We start from the raw sequence: 24,174 nt of genomic DNA, 5'->3' as shown, positions 1-24,174 counted from the left end.
CACACGCACACTCGCACGCACACACACATGCGCACACGCCGACGTACAGGAGTGTAATGAATTGGATCTTGACGATACCGGCCAGGTGGCTCAGCGAGCGACTCACAATCAGAAGCTTGCGAGTTCAAATCCTGATTGGGAGTTGACCACCCATCATCCCTACAAAGTCGATAAAATGAGCACTGTGTGGGGAAATCAACAGTGATTGTGTACCGACAACGCGGATACCACTATGGTGTGGGTGTAGTACCGGCCCTAGAGGGGCTCGGTCAGCGCTGATTGATAGCGCTGGATGGCACCACGCTCGGCGTGCAATGCCAGCCGTACAGGACAGGGTGTGGAAGTGCCGGCTGTAGGAATGAGGTTATTAGAGACCATGGCACTCTGGTTGACCCGAGAGGACACATGACCGGTTAAGTATACAAAGGGGCCTCATGTGCCTTCTGGAAGGTGGTCCTGGCCAAGGGCAGAGCCAACCACGCCGCAGAGAATATAAGCCGGGTCCCCCAGAGGGACTGGCATTGTTTCGATTTAAAGCTTTCGTGACTGCTACTCCCTGCACCCCCCCTTGGTGCTGCTGATCCTGCATAATGCATGGGCATAATATGACTTTGAAACCCCCCCGCCCACCTCCTATGCATTTCCCATGAATATGCTAAATTCCTATTCATATGCACATTATTTCTGTTAAGGCGCTCTTCCACCTCCAACCCAGCTTATATATAAGCTCCTAGCTTGGTAGTGTCTCATTCTTCACCTGAAGACGGCTGCTTGCATTGTAGCCGAAACGTCGTGAGAATTATTTGATTTTATTATGTTTTATTTTTATTATTTTATTACTTCCCTTCTACGTGACTGTACCGAAAGAACCAAGAAGACTGGCATTGTTGTTCATCCTGAAGAAACCTTTGTCTACGTTCTACGGTCTACCGAGTCTCCAACACGTGGATCTGGACCCGAGCTGTGGTCTGGTCCATAGTAGCTAGTTACGTTGTAATTAGTGTAGTTAGCCTGGTGGTCACCATCTTAGGTTGTTATTCTGTTAAAGGGCAGTTACCCCGTGTGTTGGTGTTAAATAAATGTGTTGCCTCCAAGAGTACGTATGCGACTTAGTTGAACTCACTACAGTTGTCCTATGGATGGACTCGCGCCCTGCCATAGGAATGAGGAATGTCCACCACTGGGCTCAGGACTGCAGACAGGAGAAACGAGCACCTGCACGTCGGAACACTCAATTGAGCAGGAAATCACCGTAACCTGACGCGACTTTAAACACAGGTGAGACATTTTCAACGGGATAGCAACCCCGCGTCATTACCACAATGCAATCGAGCAAGTCCAGCAGCCCGACGTGGGCAAGCACAGACCGCTATTGCACCGCGTGCCCTGCCACGGACGCGCTGGGGGGGGGGAGGAGGTGTCAGGGCGCGAGCTGCAGGGACACTGACTCGTCGGACGTCTGCGAGTACGGCTGCGTGCACTTGTCCCGCTGCAGGCAGCGCATGGAGCCCGGCGTGTTGAAGCAGCTCTGCGAGTCCGTGCAGCCATGCACTCCTAAGTCGCACTCGTCGATGTCTGCGCAAGCGCCAGCGGAGGAGGAGGAGGAAGTGGAGCGTTAGCGCGGGAAGGAGGCGGTGGTGTTCCACGCAATGTCAGCGTCATAAAATTAACACTTTGTCGTTTTAAGAATTAATTTACAATGCTTTGTTTTCTCGTAACCGCTCAGGGGGCTCTGTGGTGGAGCGAGCGGCTCGCAAATCGGGAAGGTTGCAAGTTCAACTCCATCATCCCCCCAGGCGTCGATAAAATCATCAGCAATTTCTGAGTAAGTCAAAAGTGGTTTGCTTTATGAAGAGACTCGCCCCCACCATAGGAATGTGGAATGTATATCACTGGCTCAGGCCTGTAAATGGGCACCGCCTCAATGCTCCTTTGAGCAGAAATTCGCCTGAAATCTTACCAAATATTTTTCTTTAAAGAAGACCAATCCCCAAAAATAATGATTAGTTTATGTTTTAGAAATATTTTCAGTCAGTGCTATCCAAATATATATCGTTGTCTGTGTGAATGACAAAACACATGCTTTGTTTGGAATTATTCAGGGCAATATACAGAACACACTAAAATAATCGATTTTTGTCTGATAAGATACCTTAGTATCAGACGACTATCAACACGACAAATCAAAAAATGTTTTACAATTACAGCCCCCTTTTAGGCTGGGGCCGTCTCAGAGCACTTCACACGGGATGGGCGACTTGCACTATTCGAATCTCATCTCAAACATTTGGCAGCCGTCCCTTTGCAGCACACGATAACTCAGCACCTGGTTTGCAAGCGAGCATCGGTCTGCCAACAGAGGGGGCGATGTTTGCTGCTTTGTGTAATACCAACTGGGTATTTTTTCTTCAAATGAGGCAAATTTGGACCGCGATGCTGGCACGCATTGGCCAACTCTGTCCGCATGCCAGGGAATCGTCGCTAGCATCCACTGTGGAGCAAAGCGACGCGCATTTCATGAAAACTACTAAACCCGACAAGAGCCCAGCAAATTAAATCGATGCGAAGTGAAAAAATGGTGATTCCGAGTAATATGGGAGGGGTTTTACGACAAAAGACGTGGCCAGATCACGACCGTGGCCTAACCTGAGAAGAATCAGTTATGAATGGCGATCACATTGATTGGTACTTCGCCAAAAGTGGACAAGGCGAGTAGTGATGCGGTTACCTGTACAGCGGCCCTCGCTAGCTTCGTAACCCTCCGGGCATTGGCACTCGTAGCTCCCGGGGATGTTTTGGCACGAGAAGCGACAAACGGGCACAGGTGCACTGCATTCATCGATGTCTGCAACATGAAGATAACGGATCCCCACTTAGCAGACCGTCAGGGGGCAAGTTCTGTTAGCGAGCAGCAACCTATTGAGGCCAGCACGGAACATGAGTGAATGCCGTGGCAAATATCATGCCCGGCCACCTTTGTCTTCCCCAGTGCTAGATGTTTACACACTGCACCAGGTACTCATTTCAGGCTGAGTCGACCTAGGGGAAGGCCCAGGACTGGTTCAGATAATCATCACTGGTGTTGGCCTGAAGCGGGAATCGAACTCGGGTTGCCGGGTTCGTAGCGCAGCACGCTAACCATAGCACTACCGCCCCCTATACGAAACGAAACTTAGAATTTTACCAGGTAAGCCCCACTGAGCTATGAAGCTCTTTTTCAGAAGCGACCTGGCCACAAATGATAGCTCAATGAAGTGGCTTATCACATGGAAATTTCTAGCAGCCAAATACTCTAAACGCGTGTTTATAAATTTGGAGGGAAAAAACGGAGGACCCGGAGAAAAACCCACGCAACCACGGGGGGAGTGACACGCAAACTCCAAATATACAGGCGTTGGGGTCGTGATCAAACCCACAACCTCCTGCATATCAGGCGAGTTAGTTAACATCTCACCACACACGTACTTGCACACAAGAGAGGGCATTTGGCAGTGGTGGCCAGCAATTTGTCTGGCCACATTGGTTTCCCCAACACCCGTGTTCACACGACACCAACTTATTCTGAGATGAATTTATAAGTTGTAGACACCATTTGCTAGGAATGCACACTTTACAAAAGTATTCACTCTCATTGTACTGCTAATTAGGCCGAGTGGTATGTGAGTACACCCCTTTCACTTTGCATTTAAATGTGTAATGAGTCTACCAGACGAAGATTGAGACGACACAACTCTTCTTTATTTTCCGCACGAGCTCACGCCGCGTGCGACCACTCCACTCCGAATCCCACCAGGAAGCTCCCCCGATCGCCCCGCCTCGTTCGGTGACGTCACCACTCTCTCCCTCGGCGTTCCCTCTCTCACGCCCTGCCTTCTCTTTACTTTCCTTTGTGATGTCATCTTTAACAGTAACCTGGGTTCCCGTGGGTATTTCTACCCCCGGATCACGTAAGTATTAGCACTACAAATGTATTGCAAAACAGCTATTATCTTACCAATTGGTTCATCATCATCATTAACTGCAGTCAATCCACTGCTGAATGAAGGCCTCCCGAAGCCGCTGCCAGCTCTCATGATCCTGCGATGTAATAATCTACCAAGAGCCTACACAAGAACTGATTTCATTGCTCCATCTCTGCAGGTCACGTGATCTCTGATGAGTTCCATTCCTTGGCCGACATTGCGTCACTATTGGTGACCATTAGCTGTCATCGCTGCTTGCGGCGTATTCTGTCCAACCCCACTTACAGTTTGAATGATGCCATTAACCTGAATATGTTCTCTAACATATGCAGTGACTTTGCACCGGACCCTACAGCCCAGTCAGGTGGCTCAGCGGTAGAGCGACCGGCTTGCGATCAGAATTTGCGAGTTTACATCCCGGTTGGCGGTTGACTTGGCCCATCGTCCTGTGGGGTCAATAAAACGAGCACCACTTTGTAGAGTGTGGAGTTACCAGCAGTGGCTCGGGGCTGTGAACGGGAGATGCCCCCCCACCCCGCAGCACTCCCCCCCCCACCCTGTTTCAACGCTCATCTGAGCAGCAGGAGATTGCATGGCGCGGACTCACCTCGGCACGTGCGTCCGTCCCTCTCGAGCAGGTAGCCGCGCTCGCAGCGGCACAGGAAGGAGCCAGGAGTGTTGAGGCATCGCTGGGCGCAAGGGCTGCTCTCTGTACACTCGTCTACATCTGTGGAAAACACAAAGCAAGGGATGGTAGTGGACGAGACGAAGAATCCCCCTACCCCCCCCCGCCCCGTGGACTTGACAGGCCTTTTGGGCACACAAAGACAAAAGATTCCCCCGTTTAGCCTCTAACAGATTGTTGGGGCAAGTGTTGTTAGCAAGCACCTCTGAAGGCTAACAATGCGCACGAGGAGGTGAGCGGCCAACATCACGCCTGGCCGCCTTTATCTCCCCAGTGGCGATGTTTACACACTGCAGAGGATGCTCATTTGAGGCTGAGTCGACCTAGGGGAGGCCCATGGCCGATTAACAGGTAATCGTCAACTGGTGTTGGCCATGAGCGGGAAGCGAACCCAGGTGGCTGGGTTCATAGTGCAGTGAAGCACTAACCGTTAAACTACTGCTCCCCCATCCACAAACTCACATACGCGTGGAAGAAGTGTAAATACGGGTCGTTTGTTTTACACAGATACCGAGCACAGGCTCAATGGACGAAAACGTGAATCAGCCAGCAGCAAACAGCACCAACAACGTTGTAAAAGGTACAGAGTGAAGACGCCTACTTGAATTGAGCAAGGATATTATCAGAGCTTGCGAAAAGAGAAGATGGAAATGAAATTCCCAAGAGAAGCGGCATATACTCACCATCTCCGGTTTCATCTTATATTGACACTGACACAATTTTCTGGAATGTATTTTTTTTTGTTTGCATCATTCTCCGGTTGTGCCGCTTGCGGTGTGCTCTACATTTGTATGTTTAATTAAACAAAAAATTGCTTTGGAAGAAGAGGAGCAGTTGGAGGGAAGATGCCGAAAGAGAAGTGTTGTGGCCTGCGGTGTGGTGGTTGAACACAGCGGCTGTAGACCAAGTCCTCAACATGGGCAGGAGGATCAAAGAGTGAAGTTCATGGGAACAGCGACCATGGTAATAGTAGCGAAGGAAGAGTGATAAGGAGGCGACTGACCGCCGACGAGCGAGTGACTGGAGTGATATTCTTGGTTCTTTTGGTAAAGTCACGTAAAAAAATTTTTTTAATTACAATTTAAAATAATAAAAGCAAAAAACCCACGACGTTTCGATCGCAACACAAGCGGTCTTCATCAGGCGGAGATAAAAGAGGGGGCAAGCCTCCAAATGTAGCTGCTTATAAGGGTTCCAAAGTGAGTGGGCGGCAGAAAGAGCTGTGCAAACAGACGTTTAATTTTTTTTATATTTACGTGACTTTACCGAAAGAACCAATAATATGAATTCCTGCAGTCATGAAAGTTAAGTCAAAATTTGACTGGAGTGAATCAGTGAGTGCTGGATCATCAATCACCCTGCCTGCTTCTTCAATTATGTCTGGTGCAGTGAGGTAGGGTGCTGCACCCCAGGCCAGTGCCGGATTAAGCTAGTGCGGGGCCTGTAGCATTTGTTATTAAGGGGCCCTAAATAAAACAACCACATAAATATTAAAACACAGATTTTTTACTTGCATAGTAAAGTAATTGTATTTTTTCATTTGCTATACAGCCAGCTAATACGACAAATCGCTAACCTTAAACACCCAGTCGTTCATAAAAGTTGAAGGCGGTATAGTACTATGGTAATAACGCAAGTGCAGAATCACTGAACCGGAATTGATAGCTTGAAAGCATTTAGCACGGGGCCCTTGAAAGTGTGGGGCCCGTAGCACATGTAGCACACTTTTGCTACAAGTGTAATGCGAACAAGGATTGAGGGGGGGCAGAGTCTGGGTCACGTGGGGAGTGGGTGGAGTTAGGGTCACGTGGGGGAGAGGATTTAGGGAGAGAACCGGAAGGGGAAGGGGGAGTTGAGATGGAGTGAAATACGAGGAGGCCACGCTGGGCAAGACGGAGAGTGTGGCGCGGTCACCACGCGGTGGGAGACGTCGACACCGACAGCAATCGGTGTCAGACGAAGAGAGCTAACGGGGCAGTGAGAGGCTAGCTGTGAAAGGGGCAGCAGTGACGCTAGATAGCGGGGCAGCGGTGTGGCTGCAAGGATTGCCTGACGGGGCAGCAGGGAGACTGCATATTGGAGCAGCAGGGAGACTGCACAACGGAGCAGCCGAGGGCTGTGGAGAGGTCGTCGAGCGGGACGCGGGCCTGAGCAAGACGCCGTGGTACGGAGATTCTACGAACCCAATAAAGGACAACGGAGATCGACATCTGAGAGAGAGTCCTTTATTACATTGGTGTCAGAAGTGAAACGGCATGTCAAAACAGCTCAGGAAGAAGACCGTCCCTGCACCATCTTCGGCAACATCTTCCGACGACGACCTCCCTCCAGCGGTGGCGCTACCCGCCATCTTGCGCCCTCCGCCGCGGGAAGCCGCCATCTTGCACACGTTGCGGAGCGACGCCATCTTGTCGCTGCCGCGCGTGTCACCATCGGAGGAGGACGGAGGAACAAGAACCCGCAGCCGTCATTTAACAACGGTCAAAGAATTCTCAATCGGCGGCGATTGGAGCGCATTCGCCTGCCGTTTTCAAGCGGCCGTACGCTCCGCCATGTGGACGGACGCGGAGGCCCTGGAAGTCTTACCAACACTTCTCGACGACGACTCCGTCCGGTTCTTCCGCTCCATCAAGGCCGACAAGAAGAAGACGCTGCAGGGTGTCTTCGAGGAGATGGCGGATGCGTACGAGCCTCCGGACGACGCCCATCGGAGATTTGTTCAGCGCCAACGGGCGCCTGATGAATCGCCGGTGGCCTACAGAGGCGCAGTTCTGGAACTAGCGATGGCGGCATACCCCCAGACGGAGCCCGATTTGTTGGAGCCCCTCGTGTTGGGCAAGATGCTCGAATTATCTAGAGACCTTGGGATCCCCATGCCGGTGTGTAGCCATGATAAATTGACGTCCCGTGCTGTGGCTAAGTGCTTGGACACTCAATTTAATCTCCAACGCTGGAAGCAGGTGTCGGCTTGGACGGGGGGGCCCGTCGTTGAAGGCGGTGCTACGGGGTGGGATCCTACGAAGGCGATCTACGTTCCTGACGACAAGGGTCCGCAGGAGTTGACGGCCGCCTCCGCCCAGTGGCCTGCTCAGGGGGGGACGGGGTCGAGGTCTGCGCCGCCGGCGCGGGAGCGTCGGGACAGGGGGGGTGCCGCGCGTCGGAACGACGTGGAGTGCTTCCGCTGCAGCCGTAAGGGCCACTTCGCAAGGGACTGTTGGGCTCGCATCCCGGGGTCGCCCCAGCAGGAGGCCTCGACCACGGACGCCGCACGAAAAGACCCACCAGTACAGGCAAGTCGGTGCGCACCAGACACCCGGCAAGGCCTGTCACCTCATGCATCACCATCGCCGCGCGGTCCGTGTGTCGTTAACAACAACGTGCCTCCAGTTGACCCGGGTCGCTCGCTGACGCAATGGCGCAGATTGGCACGCAGGGTAGTTGCGGCCGCTACGGGGTCGTCCACGGTACCGGGTTCCATTCAGGGGGTCGAGGTGCGTATTTTGGTGGACTCCGGTGTGTCCGCGACCATTATTTCGGATGGAATTTTCCATCTTTTGGGCATTCCGCCAGGGAAAGTGCGAGCGGTTTATGATTCATGCATAGCGGCGAATGGGGGAAGTATGGGCATTGTGGGCCAGGTGGACGCCAACATATCCATTGGGGGGGGTGTCGGCTTCAGGGACCGTGTTGATCTCTAGGTCCCTCGCGGTGCCCTGTTTGTTGGGGACTGATTTCCTGGCAAAAATGCCCATTCAAATAAGGATTGATCAAAATTGCATTGAATTACCGGGGGGGCGTAAAATTTCGTTCCTACCATCGCCATGGGGCCGGTCTGCCCCTGTCTGCCAGGTGCAGGCGCTGTCCGAGGTATCTGTTGACATTCCACCTGGTTCGCAGATGCTTATCCCGTTGAGATATCGGAAGCCAGTACCTGGCGTTGAGGGAGCGGCGGGGGTTCTGTTATCGCCGTCCACGGCTATAACGGGCGGCTCGGCGCTGGTTGGGGCACAAACAATTGTCCGGCCGGGCCAGCCCCCGTTCTTACAGGTGCTAAATGGGAGTGCAGAGAATGTCAGTGTCCCGGCCAGAACGGTTGTGGCTCACGCCAAGACCGCGTTCACGACCCATGACAACCGGGTCTGCCGGGACATGGTAGGGGGGGTTTCGGGGCCAACGGGGCAGGATGACCGTTGGGTTGCCGAGTTATGCGGAGAGAATTCGTCCCTGACCAGAGAGTAACGGTCCGCGCTTCGCGCGCTGTTGCTAAGTTATTCCGACGTGTTCAGCTGGGATGATTTTGACTTGGGACGCACCTCCCTGCTTTCCCACCACATTGAGACGGGGGATGCCGCTCTGATTCGGTTGAACTCGCATCGGTTGAGCCCGACAAAGCGGGATCAGGTTCGCAGGGCAGTGGAGGACATGCTAGCCGCTGATATTATATCCCCGTCTAACAGTCCATGGGGCGCCGGTGGTCCTTGTGAAAAAGAAGGATGGGAAACTGCGATTTTGCGTCGATTTTCGGAAATTGAATAAGGTGTCCGTCGCAGACGCGTACCCACTTCCGCGTATGGATGATTCCCTCGATGCCTTGTCTGGGGCGAAGTTTTTTTCAACATTGGATCTCTCTTCGGGATTCTGGCAGCTTCCCCTTGACGAGTCTTCGAGGGAAAAGACGGCTTTTCGCACGCCGCAGGGACTGTTTCAGTTTAATTGCCTTCCGATGGGCTTGAATGCAGCTCCAGCCACTTTTCAGCGGTTGATGGAGCTGGTGTTAACGGGTCTGCAGTGGGAGACATGTTTGATTTATTTAGACGATGTCATCGTCTTTAGCCGCACATTTGACGAACATTTGCAGAGATTGGAGACGGTTTTTGCTAGGATGCGCTCCGCAAATTTAAAATTCAAACCGAAAAAGTGTCACCTACTGCAACGATCCATGCGTTATTTGGGACACATAGTCAGTGCGGACGGGGTGGCCATGGACCCGGAGAAGACGGCGTGCGTCCGTAACTGGCCAACCCCGGCCTCGGTTGGGGACGTACGTCGTTTCTTGGGGTTCGCCTCATACTATCGCAGGTTCGTCCTGAACTTTGCTATGATCGCTAGGCCCTTGCACCTCCTTACGGGTAAGGGTCAGAGGTTCAGTTGGGGTCCGCCGGAGGAAGCGGCGTTTCAGGGCCTACGCGATCGGTTGGCGACGGCGCCGACATTGGACTATCCGGATTTCGATAGACCGTTTATTCTGGATACGGACGCTAGTGACACTGGGATTGGGGCCGTTCTGTCACAGTCCAAAGGCGGCGTGGAGCGCATGGTAGCCTACGGTAGCCGTGTACTGTCCCCGGCAGAAACCCGCTACTGCGTCACTCGCCGCGAATTATTGGCTATTGTCCATTTTCTCCGCCAATATCGGCCGTATCTTTACGGCCGGTCATTTATTGTGTGCGCGGACCATGCGGCTCTGCAATATGCCCTGAGGGTTGACCAACCATCTGGCCAACTGGCACGATGGTTGGAGACCCTGCAGGAATTTTCATTCGACATACAATATCGGAAGGGGTCGCGTCACGCCAATGCGGACGCACTCTCCAGATTACCGCAGGGGTCCCCTTGCACTTGGGCGTCGGGTACGAATAGGTGTACGCCGGTCCAGCTACCCCCTCGGCCTGTCGTGTCAGCTGTCGAGATGCTTGGGGCTCCGGTGTGCCCAGGACCGGCCGATGGGGTTCTGAACCTGCCGCGCTCGGTATGGATTCGCGAACAAATGCTTGATGACTCGTTGGGGGTTATACGGAGTCGGGCTGCGAAGGGAGCGGGGAAATTGCTGTCCGGTGGTACGCCGGGGGCCGCTCTCCGGGATGGGTTGCTCATGTGGAGAGAGGGATTTCATGACCGCTGGCGTCTGGTGGTACCGTCGTCGCTACGGTACCAATTGATTTGGACTCTGCACGGCAACACTTTATTACATCTCGGGGTGCAGAAGACTTTGTTAACATTACAGCGTGACTACTTTTGGCACGGCATGATGACGGATGTCGTTGGACACATTCGGGCGTGTCCCGAGTGTGCCCGGCGGAGGCCGCCTAAAAACCCTTACGTGCCGCTGGTGCAGTCTATACAAGTGTCTCGAATCAACGAGTTGGTGGCGCTGGATATTTTGGGACCTTTCTCGCCATCCTATAGGGGTAATAAATATTTGCTGGTCGGGGTGGAATATCTTTCCCGCTGGCCGATGGCTTGGCCCTTACCCGACCAGTCGGCGGCGTCTATCACGGACGCCTTCCTATTTGGATATGTGATGGAAAAGGGGGCGCCGGAGAGGCTACTCACGGATCAGGGGCGAAATTTTTCTTCCAAATTGTTGGCGGAAGTGTGCGCTGCTCTGGGAACCAAGAAGGTTCGTACGTCTCCTTACCACCTGCAGACGGATGGCATGGTGGAACGCCTTAATCGGACGCTGTTGGCCATGCTATGTCACACGGTTGACGAGAAACAAGCTGATTGGGACTTGCATATACCTGGGGTACTCTCTGCGTATCGGATGATGCCTCATGCGTCCACTGGGTATTCTCCATTTTTTCTCATGTACGGCCGCGAGAATGTGCCGCCGGTGGAAGTACAGCTGAGTACGGGGGCGAAGGGTCCTGTTAAACCTCTCCCCGAATATATTCAGGACACGGTTCGATGCGTCGCCGAGGCACGGGAGGGGGCCCGGTTGGCTACTGCCAAGACTCAGGCGCAAAACGAGCGTTGCGCCCGACGCTCGACCGGAACATGCCCCTGGCGAGTGGGGGACATGGCATGGCTGCAGTGCCCGCAGGTGCGGCCGGGGACCTCCCCTAAGCTTCACAAACCACGGCAGGGGCCGGTTAAGCTTATTGAAGTCCCTAACCCGCAATCCGCACGGGTTTGTTTTGGATCGCGGCGCTGGTACGTTCATACGTCTAGGCTGAAGTCCTACGTGTCCCCGCGGATGGATGCGTCATCCCCTGATGTTGCCTTGCCGGTGTTTGTTGCGCCCGACGCACCTCTGCCCTTGCCTGTTGACTCTGCAAGCGCGCCTGTCGTGCCTTCTACAGAAAAACCAGCCATGACGCAGGCGGATGTGGCGAATCCTGCTCTGGGTGGGCCTACCACGGCGATGGGGCCACTTGGCCCCGCTGCCCTTCCAACCCCACCACAGACACGGTTGCCGGAGACCCCGGACTTCGGTCTCCCTGGGGGACGGGACCTTGGCGTTGATGGGCCTCCAACAGCTGTGGGCGGTTCTACTCCCGTCGATCTTAAGACCCCGTCGCGTTCTCGATCCGTGGGGGTACCGCCGCCCGTTCGGGACGGGCCGGCAACCCGCACGCATTCCAAATCCCTTTCCTTTCATTGATTGTTATTGTTCTTGTTATCGTTTTATACTCTCCGTTGTCCAGTGATGCCAGATGGTTCCAATATTGCTCACATTATGATGATATTGAAGGGGGACCACCGGCGGACGGGGGCCGCTGGGTGGTCACATGGTATAGAGGAGCTTTCGGGAGCCTTCTGGGGAAGGAGCTCGAGAGATCTAGAAGGTGGGCGGGGTGAGGGACGGAGCCAGCCCCAGCCCACGCCGATATAACGGGGCCCCGTGAGGGGCTCGGGGTTCTTTGGGTTGTTGGTGAAGAAGATCCACGTCGGGTTGAAGAAGCCTCTAGCCACGCGATCTGGGACCCAGCTCATGGTCCGGGCCGGGATAGCGGGACCGTGTCCAGTTCTGCCGTAGCGTGGTTAGATGGGCGTTCAACACCCAAGTGTAGGTTACGTTATGTTGTGTTGAGTTGATGTAATAAATAGTGTTGCTCCCAAGACAACGTCATCGACTCAGTTGGACTCACTACAGATGCATTACTTTTGGTAATTGGTGTCAATGATGCTACTTATGCTCCTGTTTGTGATCTTGAATGCTGATGCTGCTGCTTGCTTGAAATGTGGATGCACACACTCATGTTGTACATTTACAACAATACTCTCTTGACTGTCCCACGACTTTTTGTATTTGGCCGTATGATATTGTTTTATTTATTAATAAAAAATGATAAATTAATGTTCCTGTAAAATAAGAATCTTGGGGTGAGTGCTGGAGACACAGGGTGAGTGCTGGGTTGAGTGGAGGGATCTCTGTGTCTGATCATCCTCTCTCTCTGGTTACAGTGCAGGCCCTCGTGGACTGCGGAGTGTCAAGGTCTGCTCAAGCATCACGCCTGCCAGGGCGTCATGCTTCGCTTTGTGAGTCTCGGTGGGGGTAGGGGTGGCGTGGTGGTAGCGTTAGTGGGGTGGTGGTAGGATTCATGGAGTGGGGGTTTGGTTGGCCTGTGGGGTTAGGTTTTCAAAATATTTATCCCGGAGAAATCCGATGAGCTCTTTTTCGTAGGTGTCCCAGTTTAAAGTCAATCCCTCAATATTTACCGGTTGCTCGACGCAGTGGGAAAAAAAATCACTAGAATCGATGCACATGCAGGGATAGAATAGAGGCGTAGGCGCTGAGAAGAAGGAGAGGAGATCTTGTGAATAGGAACAGATGGGAATGAGGATTCTCCGCTGTTGACTTTTACACCAAAAAGTAGCGCAATTTCGGGGAGGGAGTGATCCCAGAGACCTGCAGCTTCACTCACACCGAGTGTCTCGTCCAGCATTACATCTACGTGCTCACACAGAGATTCGTGCGCATAGAGGAAGCTGGCGTGACTAGGCGTACATGGGCGTACGGCCAGGTGAGCGCTTGCATCAGCAGCCAGGAGCGTCTGTGCGCGTGTGGACCTCCCGTAGGTCGAGTCAGCCTCGAATGAGTATCTGGTGGGGGTAATTAAAAATCACCACTGGGGAGACAAAGGCGGCTGGGCGTGATGTTGCCCACCCACCCCCTCGTGTGCTGTGCCGGCCTTGGTAGGTGCTCGCTAACAGCACTGGGCCCAACAGTCTGTCCAAGCTATACGGGGGATCTTTGTCTTTGTGTAATAAACGACTGGACCACGATGTCTGGCTCAGTGTCCTTTATTCGGTTCGTGCTGTACACCCACACGGCTGTCTTTACTCTGTAGCTTCTCCACGGTGCTGACTCCAATGTCGGCCCGATCCACAACAGCAGCCCCGCTGCTGTTTCTCTCACACAGCTCCCCTTGGCTGTACTCGCTGCAACTCCTCTCTCTCTCCGCAGCTCTGACAGCCTCGTGCTGCCTCCCTCTCTCCCTCCGCAGCTCTGACAGCCTCGTGCTGTCTCTCTCTCTCTCTCCGCAGCTCCACCTGGCAGCCACACCGCTGCCTCTAACACGCAGCCCTTCTGGCTGTCTCCTCTGCAGCTGCACACCACTCCGCAGCTTCCTCTTGTCTTCAGGGTTGGCTCCCGATGGCCGTCGGTGCCCCCCCCTCTTCTCACTCGCCCGCGTGGCCTCACTCTTTTCCGCTCACACCCAGACTGACTTCCCCTTCCGGTTTACCCGCTTAAGGACCCGAACCTTCCACCCACGTCACATGACTCCACCCCCCGTGACGTCACATCCGGAAGGTCGCTTACGCCCGCATTACACCACCCTCCCCCGTAGAAAAATCCCAGCCGACCTCGGCTGACCAATAGCAAATCGTAATGCGGCGAACCGAGCTTCCCCCCCTAAAGGACACTAAGCATACAATGTAACAGCAAGAACAACAACAACAACGCAATTAACATCAACGAACGTACAAAAAGCATGCAATAAATACAACTGTAAGAAAAAAAATAACAACACAGCAACAATCAATGAAACGTAAGCGATTTAGAACGTGTGCGGGTCGCCGGCCCGTCCCGGACGGTCGGCGGCCCACTCGCAGAACGGGAACGCGATGAAAGTCGAGGAATGACAGGGGGTAATCCCCCTGTCGCAGCTGGAAGTCCACCGACGTCCCGTGTCCCTAAAGAGTTAGTCTTGGGCTTGTCCTGTGACCGTGCCCGCAGCTGGGTCGGAAGGGCTGCAGGGCTCGAAGGTCCCGCAGACCTGGCAGGCGTCCTCCGAGCAGGGCCCCTCGTCCCCCGCAATGTCACGGCCGGCCTGTCTGGAACAGGTACGACAGGCGCTCTAGCAAGATCAATGGACGCAGGCAGGGGAGAGTCAGCAGTAACAGACCCCGGCAAGGCAACATTGGGGGATGACGCATCATGTAAGGGAGCAACATATGGTTTCAAGCGCGACGTATGCACAACCCAGCGCCGAGACCCAATCTGGACGCGTGCTGACTGTGGGTTGGGAACCGCAATGAGGCGTACGGGAACATGCCAGGGTTTATGCAATTTCGGCGAGGTCCCCGGACGTACCTGTGGACAATGAAGCCAGGCTAGGTCCCCAACCTTCCAAGGGCACTCCCCCTCGGACCGTCGCGCATATCGCTCGTTCCGGGCCTGGGCTTTGGCCGTAGCCACGCGGGCATTCTCCCGCGCCTCCGTGACTCGGCGAACCGTGTCCTGAATGTATTCAGGAAGTGGTTTACGAGGTCCCTTCACCCCAGTTCCCAATTGCACATCCACCGGCGGCACGTTTTCCCGACCATACATAAGGTAAAACGGCGAATATCCTGTAGCCGCATGAGGCGTCATCCTGTACGCCGAAAGCACCCCGGGGATGTGCAGATCCCAATCTGATTGTTGTTCACTCACGGTATGGCAAAGCATGGCAGACAATGTCCTGTTCAGCCGTTCAACCATACCATCCGTCTGCGGATGGTATGGGGATGTCCGTACTTTCTTAGTCCCAAGGCCCGCGCAAACTTCCGCCAATAATTTAGAAGAGAAATTCCTGCCCTGGTCCGTGAGGAGTCTCTCAGGCGCCCCCTTATCCATAATATACCCAAACAAAAAGGCGTCGGTAATGGCCGCGGCCGACTGATCGGGCAACGGCCAGGCCATCGGCCAACGGGAGAGGTACTCAACCCCTACCAGCAAATATTTATTACCCCTCGCCGATGGTGGAAAAGGTCCCAATATGTCCAGTGCCACCAATTCATTGACTCGAGACACCTGAATCGACTGGAGAGGCGGCACGTAAGGATGTTTCGGCGGCTTACGTCGTGCACACGCAGGGCACGCGCGCACGTGCCCTACGACATCTGTCGCCATGCCGTGCCAAAAATAATGACGTTGCAACGTCAACAAGGTCTTCTGCACCCCTAAATGTAAGAGAGTGTCACAATGGAGGGTTCTAATCAACTCGAATCGCAAGGACGTTGGTACCACCAGGCGCCAACGTTCCTGGAACCCCTCCCGCCACATAAGCAGACCATCTCGGAGAGCGGTTTGCGGCCCCATAGCCGTACTCGGACTCCCATTGTCCCTAGCAGACCGCTTCCGCAAGGACACCAACGACTCATCCATCATCTGTTCCCGGATCCAGACAGACCGCGGCAGATTCAAAGCCCCGTCAGCCGGTCCCGGTTCCATCGGAGTGTCCGACTTCTCGACGGCCAACGTAAGCGGCTGAGGGGGGTTTGGAATCGGCGAACACCTATGCGTCCCCGACTCACATTTACAAGGGCCGCGCCGCGGTAATCTGGAAAGTGCGTCAGCGTTCGCATGGCGCACTCCCTTCCGATGTTGAATTTGGAAGGAAAATTCCTGTAGCGTGTCCAACCAACGTGCCAACTGTCCGGATGGCTGGTCAATTTTAAGGGCATATTGCAAGGCCGCATGATCCGTACGCACAATAAAAGAACGACCGTAGAGGTATGGTCGAAATTGCCGTAGGAAAAAAACAACCGCCAATAGTTCTCTGTGAGTGACACAGTAGCGGGTTTCCGCAGGAGACAAGACTCAGCTACCATACGCCACGACACGCTCTACACCCCCTTTAGACTGTGATAATACCGCCCCAATACCTGTGTCACTCGCGTCCGTATCAAAAATGAATGGGTGATCGAAATCGGGATAATCCAATGTTGGGGCAGTGGCCAATAGATCACGCAGACTCCGAAAGGCCGCCTCCTCCGGCTGTCCCCAAACAAACTTCCGTCCTTTACCCGTAAGGAGATGCAAGGGCCTCGCAATCGTCACAAAACCCGGCACAAATCTTCGGTAATATGAGGCAAATCCCAAAAACCGCCCAACATCCCCCACGGTGGCCGGAGTCGGCCAATCCCGGACGCACGCCGTCTTTTCAGGATCCGTGGACAATCCCTCAGCACTCACAATGTGGCCCAAATAGCGGACGGACCGTTGCAGTAGGTGACATTTCTTTGGTTTGAATTTCAATTTGGCAGAACGCATCCTCGTGAACACTGTCTCCAGCCGCGTCAAATGTTCATCAAATGTGCGGCTGAAGACAATAATATCGTCCAAATATATAAGACACGTCTCCCACTGCAACCCCGTCAAAACGAGCTCCATCAATCTTTGAAATGTAGCAGGGGCCGCATTCAATCCCATCGGGAGACAGTTGAACTGAAATAACCCCTGCGGCGTACGGAATGCGGTTTTCTCCCATGAGGACTCGTCAAGGGGAAGCTGCCAAAATCCCGAAGAGAGGTCCAGTGTGGAAAAGAACTTAGCCCCCGAGAATGCGTCGAGGGAGTCATCCATACGCGGCAGGGGGTACGCATCTGCCACCGATATCTTATTCAATTTGCGGAAATCAACACCAAATCGCAATTTGCCATCCTTCTTCTTAACCAAGACGACCGGAGCGCCCCATGGGCTGTTTGATGGCGATATAATGTCCGCAGCCGACATGTCTTCCACTGCCCCCCGTACGTGTTCTCGCTCCGCAGGACTCATCCGATGCGAATTTAATCGAATAGGGGCAGCATCGCCCGTCTCAATGTGATGGTAAAGCAACGAAGTGCGTCCCAAATCCAAATCATCGGAGCTGAACACATCGGAATATGTCAACAACAATTTACGCAGCGCACCACGTTGCTCCATGGACAGGGAAGAATTTCCGTCACATAAATCAGCAACCCAACGATCATCCGAACTCCTTGGCTCGGAAACCCCAGCAACAACTCCCCGGCTATGCGGACAATCATGGGTCGCAAACGCCGTAGTGGCATGTGCCACAACCGTACCGGCCGGGACACGGACGTTTTCTCCCCCCGCATTAAGCACCTGTAAAAACGGTAATTGATCCGGCCGGACGATGGTCTGTGCCCCCACTAACGCCAACCCGGTTGTTATCGTGGCGGACGGTGACAACAAGACCCCTACTGCTCCTAGCCGATCAGGCAGGGGCTTCCGATACCGCAAGGGTATAAGCATCTGTGTACCAGGTGGGATGTCCACAGATGGGACGGACAGCGCCTGCACTTGTACGGCCGAAGCAGGTCGCCCCCAGGGCGACGGCAGAAACGAGATTTGACGGCCCCCCGGCAGTTCAATACAATTCTCATTGATTTTGATCAAAATGGGCATCTTAGCCAAAAAATCGGTGCCTAACAAACAAGGAACCGCCAAAGATCTCGATATCAACACAACACCCGAGGCCGACACATCCCCAATAGATATCTTAGCATCCACCTGACCCACGATACCCATGCTACCCCCGTTCGCAGCGACGCACGACCCATAAACCGGACGCACAGCCCCCGGCGGGATGCCCAACAGATGGAAAATGACATCCGAAATAATAGTCGCAGACGCGCCGAAGTCGACCAAAATACGTACGTCCACCCCTTGTATAGACCCCGGTACAGTGGACGAGCCCGTAGCGGCCGCGACGACTCTCCGTGCCAACTTGCGCCACTGCGTGACCGAGCGACAAGGCCCCGTCGAAGGGCATGCTTTAACCACAACGTTAGGATGGCGCAACGACGGTGATGGGTGAGGTGTAAAGCCTTGCCGAGTGTCTGGTGCGTGCCGACATGCCTGTTTCGGAGGATCTTTAGCCGACTTGTCCGGTGCCGAGGCCTCCTGCTGCGGCGGAGCCGGGAAGCGGGCCCAGCAGTCTCTGGCGTAGTGGCCCCTACGCCCGCAGCGGAAACATTCGGCCTCGTTGCGCCGAAGCGCAGGCCTTGCCCCCTGACGGCCCCGTTCTGGTAGCGCCGCGCGCGGTCTCGGCCCGCCGCGTCCCGTCCATGGAGCGGAGGCGGCCGTCAGCTGTTGAGGGCCCCGGTCATCCGGAACATAGACAGCCTGCGCAGGGTTCCACCCCAGCGCATCCCCTTCTTTGACGGGCCCCCCCGTCCACGCCGTCACTTGTTTCCAGTGACGGAGGTTGAATTGCGCATCGAGACACTTAGCAGCCGTCCGGGAAGTTAGCTTCTCATGCCCACACACAGGCATGGGGATCCCTAGATCCCGAGACAGCTCCAACATTTTCCCTAATATGAGAGGCTCGAGCAGGTCCTGTGGCGTCTCAGGATAAGCTGCCATGGCCAGCTCCAGCACCGCACCCCTGAACGCCACGGGCGACTCCTCTGGTGCTCGTTGTCGTTGAGCGAATCGCCGATGCGCATCATCTGGTGGCTCATAAGCATCGGCCATTTCTTGAAAAACACCACGTAAAGTTGCCTTCTTATCGGTCGTTATGGAACGGAAGAATCGGACAGATTCGTCGTCCAGGAGAGTCGGCAACACCTCCAAAGCCTCCGCATCGGTCCATCTTGCTGTGCGTACCGCCGCCAAGAAGCGGCAGGCGAACGCGCTCCAGTCCCCACCGACGGAAAATTCTTTAACCGTGGTAAGGTGGCGACTCCGACTCCTCTTCCCGCCGTCTTCCAATGGTGGTGGTTGTGGTGGCAAATTCAAAATGGCGTCGGCCCGCGGCGTGGTCAAGATGGCGGTTTGGAGCCGCGGAGCGCGCAAAATGGCGGCCTCTTGCCGCGTGGGCAATGGCGGCGGCAGGACAGGCAACGTGGCGGCCCGCGGAGCACCAACTGCGTCCTCCATCGTCCCTGGCGCGACGAGATGGCATAGATGCGCCAGGACGTCCTTAAGTGCCTCCAGTTGTACCGCCATCGCTTGCCATCGTTGATCCGCGTCTGATGATGTCGACGGACCCGCCACCGCGCCAACATCCTCCACTCCCGTTCCCGTGGTCGCCTCAGCCGGGCTCTCCTCCACGACCCCAACAGGATCCGTGGTTGGAGGGAGTTCGTCGTCGTCGGACGAAGAAGCCGATGCAGGCGCCGGATTAACTTTCTTTCTCACTTGTTTCGACATGCCGTTGCACTTCCGACACCAGTGTAATAAACGACTGGACCACGATGTCTGGCTCAGTGTCCTTTATTCGGTTCGTGCTGTACACCCACACGGCTGTCTTTACTCTGTAGCTTCTCCACGGTGCTGACTCCAATGTTGGCCCGATCCACAACAGCAGCCCCGCTGCTGTTTCTCTCACACAGCCCCCCTTGGCTGTACTCGCTGCAACTCCTCTCTCTCTCCGCAGCTCTGACAGCCTCGTGCTGTCTCCCTCTCTCCCTCCGCAGCTCTGACAGCCTCGTGCTGTCTCTCTCTCTCTCTCCGCAGCTCCACCTGGCAGCCACACCGCTGCCTCTAACACGCAGCCCTTCTGGCTGTCTCCTCTGCAGCTGCACACCACTCCACAGCTTCCTCTTGTCTTCGGGGTTGGCTTCCGATGGCCGTCGGTGCCCCCCCCTCTTCTCACTCGCCCGCGTGGCCTCACTCTTTTCCGCTCACACCCAGACTGACTTCCCCTTCCGGTTTACCCGCTTAAGGACCCGAACCTTCCACCCACGTCACATGACTCCACCCCCCGTGACGTCACATCCGGAAGGTCGCTTACGCCCGCATTACATTTGTGTGGGTTAAGTTGTGGATAGGGCACTGGCTTCTTGCATGTCTACAATATGTTAAACTTGTATTTTATGTCGTCCAATTGTTTGGGTATTCATGTATCGGCGGTTATTGGCAAATACAATGGAAGGATGTTAACCAAGTTATGTTCATATTGTCTGCTTAACCATCGTGTTATTAATATTCTCCACAACGACGCGAATGACTAACCAAGTTATACATGGAGGAGATTTGGTGATGAGTGCCCACTTTTAGAAGCTGTTCAGACCCTGCTGCTTAACCTGGAGCCTGCAGCACGTGCAGGGGGTACATTTTCTTGGTTCTTTCGGTAAAGTCACGTAGAATGGAAATAATAAAATGATAAAAATAAAACATAATAAAATAATTCTCACGACGTTTCGGCCACAACGCAAGCAGCCGCCCTCAGGTGAAGAATAGGTCTGTCGAGAAGACAGAGTCTGAATGAAACAACCCCAGGCTTGGAGCGTCTATTTAAGCTGGGTTGGAGGGGGAAGAGCGCCTTGACAAAAAAAATTGCATATCAAGAGGAATTTTGCATATTTATGGGAAATGCAGATATGGGATTAGTAGTACTTGTGAAATGCGTAGGAGGTGGGCGGGGGGTTTAAAGTAATATTATGCCCATGCATTATGCAGGATTAGCAGCATCAAAGGGAGGGGATAGGGGTTACATTAATAAAGGGAAGGAATGTTAATAGTGTAATGTGAGGTTTTATCCGGGTCGTTGACGGATTACAACTCGTCACGACGATTGGCTCTGCCGGTCCTGGTTCATAGCCAATGGGGGGAAGCCTAGGGGCGTGGCCCTGACGTAATGGAAAGATGACAGCTGGTTGTAGAGAATTGGTTCTGCTGGCTTTAGCCACAGCCAATGGGGAGACGAGTCAGGGGCGTGGTCCCGGGAGCCTCTGGAATATTCCATAGAGGCTAACCAGGATTGGTGGAAACGTACCACGTGACCCGTGTATTAAATAGGGGTGGAGACGGACGACACGTGGTCAGAACGGAAACGAACAGAGGAAGGGGGCCACGCCGGAGCGGGGCTCCGGGTTGCCACGTGGCAGTGTGTCTCTCTCTCTATCTGTCCCTCTCACGCTGCCTGTCAGCAGCGTGAAGGAAAGCTGTAAATACAAGTTGAATAAAAGACGGATTCCAGAAGTCGCCTCAACGAGCTTTATTAGTATGTAGCTGCAGTAACTAAACCACCACGTAAACAACTAAAGTATAAACTACATAGTATCATCAGTATACTAAATATACTCTCCAATAAGCTGAGCTACTAACAGTAAGTAATATAATATGCTTCCAGCTAAACTCTATTCTCTAACATCACACGGGTCTACCCCGTACTATATACTGCCATAGACAAACCCAACATTAAATTATATACTGTATTACTATACACCACCCTATACATCAGGGGTCGGGGACCTTTTTGACTGGGAGAGCCATAAAAGCCAAATATTTCTAAATATATTTCATTGAGAGCCATATAGTATTTTTAACGTATAATAAATTAAATATGTCTTACTTTTAATGCGACTTCTGGTGCTGCATGGTTTTGCTGATGGCCTTGTAGTCTGGTTCATACGTGGTGAGGTTGAGCTTCATGCAGGCGTTGAGGCTTCCATCAGTTAAACGTGAGCGTAGGTTGGTCTTAATGTCCCTCATATGCGAGAATGACTGCTCACATGCATATGTAGAGCCAAACATGGTCAATACGGCAATACTCGCACGCTGCATTGTGTGGTATGTCACAGGAAGCTCGTTCCAAGTTTTAAGAATCAGCTGGTCTTCAGGTTGAAGATTTTTCATTTCTGTCCACTTGTGTTCCCTCGCCAGCTCTGCTCGCTGTCGCGCAAGACTTTCCAACTCTCGATTAAGTGACTTGAACTTACTCATCCACATGTCTGATGCCTTCAGGTCAGCAACTTCCAGCTCAAAGTCTCCGATAGAGACCCCGGGGATGCATGTCAGGTCGACTTTGTCCACTGCACACTCATGTGGATGAGTGATGAACTTGAAAAGACCAGTGCGTGCACGAAATTCTCCAAAACGTGCTTTGAATGACTGCAGGAGATTGGACGTAAAGCCAGCTAGCTGCTGGAGATCCAGATGTTGAGTGGAGTCACTTGCTAAGCATGCATCTCTAAATTGTCGCAGTCTTTCAAATTGCAGAAGACGACCTGTTTCAAAGTCCCTGAGAAAGACTTCCAGCTTGCTTTCAAATGCAAACACTGCTTGTTGAAGGGATGAGATTGTATTTCCAATACCTTGCATTTTCACATTGAGCTGGTTCAGATGGCCAGTTATGTCCACGAGATAGTGAAACTGCAGGAGCCAGTCAGTGTTGTCTAGTTCAGGATGCTTGACGCCTTTCATTTCAAGAAAAGTCAGGATTTCACTCAGGCAAGCTGCAAAACGGCTGAGCACCTTCCCCCTTGACAACCAACGCACGTTGCTGTGTACAAGCAGACCGGGATAATGATTCCCAACTTCTTCTAACAGAGCTTTAAACTGGCGATCATTTAAAGCTCGGGCAATAATAAAGTTGACCACTCGAATGACCAGCGACATCACCTCACCAAGCTCCTGGCCACACGTCTGAGCGCAAAGCGCCTCCTGGTGCAGGATGCAATGAAAACTTAGGATGGCTCTCTTTTCATGTTCACGGAGAAGCGCTATAAATCCTTTGTTCTTCCCCAACATACAGGGTGCACCATCAGTACAGACATATATAAGTTTATCCATCGGTAGTTTTTTTTTCTTTAGCAAACTCCATGAAAGACGTGAATAAATCCTCTCCTCTTGTTGTCCCTTTCATTGGCAAAACAGCCAAGCTTTCCTCACGCAGTGTGTCACCTGCAGCATACCTGGTAATTATACTGAACTGAGATAGATGGCTAACGTCTGTTGACTCATCTAACGCGAGAGAAAAGTATGTCCCGGCGTTTATGTCCTTAATTTGTGTTTCCTCGACTTGATTTGCCATCATGATGCTACGATCATGAACAGTTCTTGCTGACAGAGGCATGTCTTTGATTCGTTTGATATCTTGTCTTTATTTGGGAAGTCATCAAACAGTTCATTGGCCACATCAAGCATGAATGTTTTGGCATACTAGCCATCTGGGAATGGCTTTCTATTCCTTACTATTGCCAAAGCACCCGCAAAGCTAGTGGAATTCCCGTCACCTTGCTTGGTCCACACACGTAGTTGCTGCTGACTCGTCTGCACTCTCCGCTGTAGCTCTTCGCATGCCTTTTTCCTGCTGTCCCCCGCTGGATATTTCGATGCAAATGAAGCATGGTGCGTATCGAAGTGCCGCTTTATATTTGAACGTTTCATCGATGCAATTTTATCATTGCATATTAGACATACCGCAGATCCTGCTCTCTCCACAAATGCAAATTCCTCTGTCCACGCAGCCTGGAATGCACGGTAATCATCGTCTTTTTTTCTTTTCGCCATCTTTTCCGTTACAAGGGTTGAAGCGGATAAACTAGTTGGCTATCTGATCAAATGGATTTCTTCACCTTTACAATGACCCGTGACATGCTCGCGAGCCATTGGTTCCCGACCCGACCCACGGGTCACGGTTCCCGTGACCCGTGAAATTTATCTTCAAAACTAATTTCTGTTTACTTTAAAATGACACAGTATTATTAAGCAATATCACAAGTATTTTTAAATCAGTTCCAAACTGATTTTTATTATTATTATTATTTTTTCAACTCAAAATTGTCTGGGAGCCATATGCC

At 53.1% G+C, this 24,174-nt stretch overlaps 1 protein-coding gene across 1 annotated transcript in view; it reads right to left on the bottom strand.

The window, feature by feature from the left end:
• The window catches only part of LOC144937262 (EGF-containing fibulin-like extracellular matrix protein 2), a 41,158-nt gene that overhangs the window by 3,795 nt on the left and 13,189 nt on the right, over positions 1-24,174 (bottom strand). Inside the window, exons 6-8 of the mRNA XM_078864665.1 lie at positions 4,570-4,689; positions 2,729-2,845; positions 1,449-1,575 (exon numbers count right to left, since the gene is read on the bottom strand). Of these exons, the coding sequence (XP_078720791.1) occupies positions 1,449-1,575; positions 2,729-2,845; positions 4,570-4,689 (364 nt within the window). The remainder of the gene's footprint in view (positions 1-1,448; positions 1,576-2,728; positions 2,846-4,569; positions 4,690-24,174) is intronic.

This window comes from Lampetra fluviatilis, chromosome 18, assembly GCF_964198595.1.
Source record: "Lampetra fluviatilis chromosome 18, kcLamFluv1.1, whole genome shotgun sequence".
NCBI classification, from domain to species: domain Eukaryota; kingdom Metazoa; phylum Chordata; class Hyperoartia; order Petromyzontiformes; family Petromyzontidae; genus Lampetra; species Lampetra fluviatilis.
This window is presented reverse-complemented; position numbering and strand designations above follow the sequence as displayed.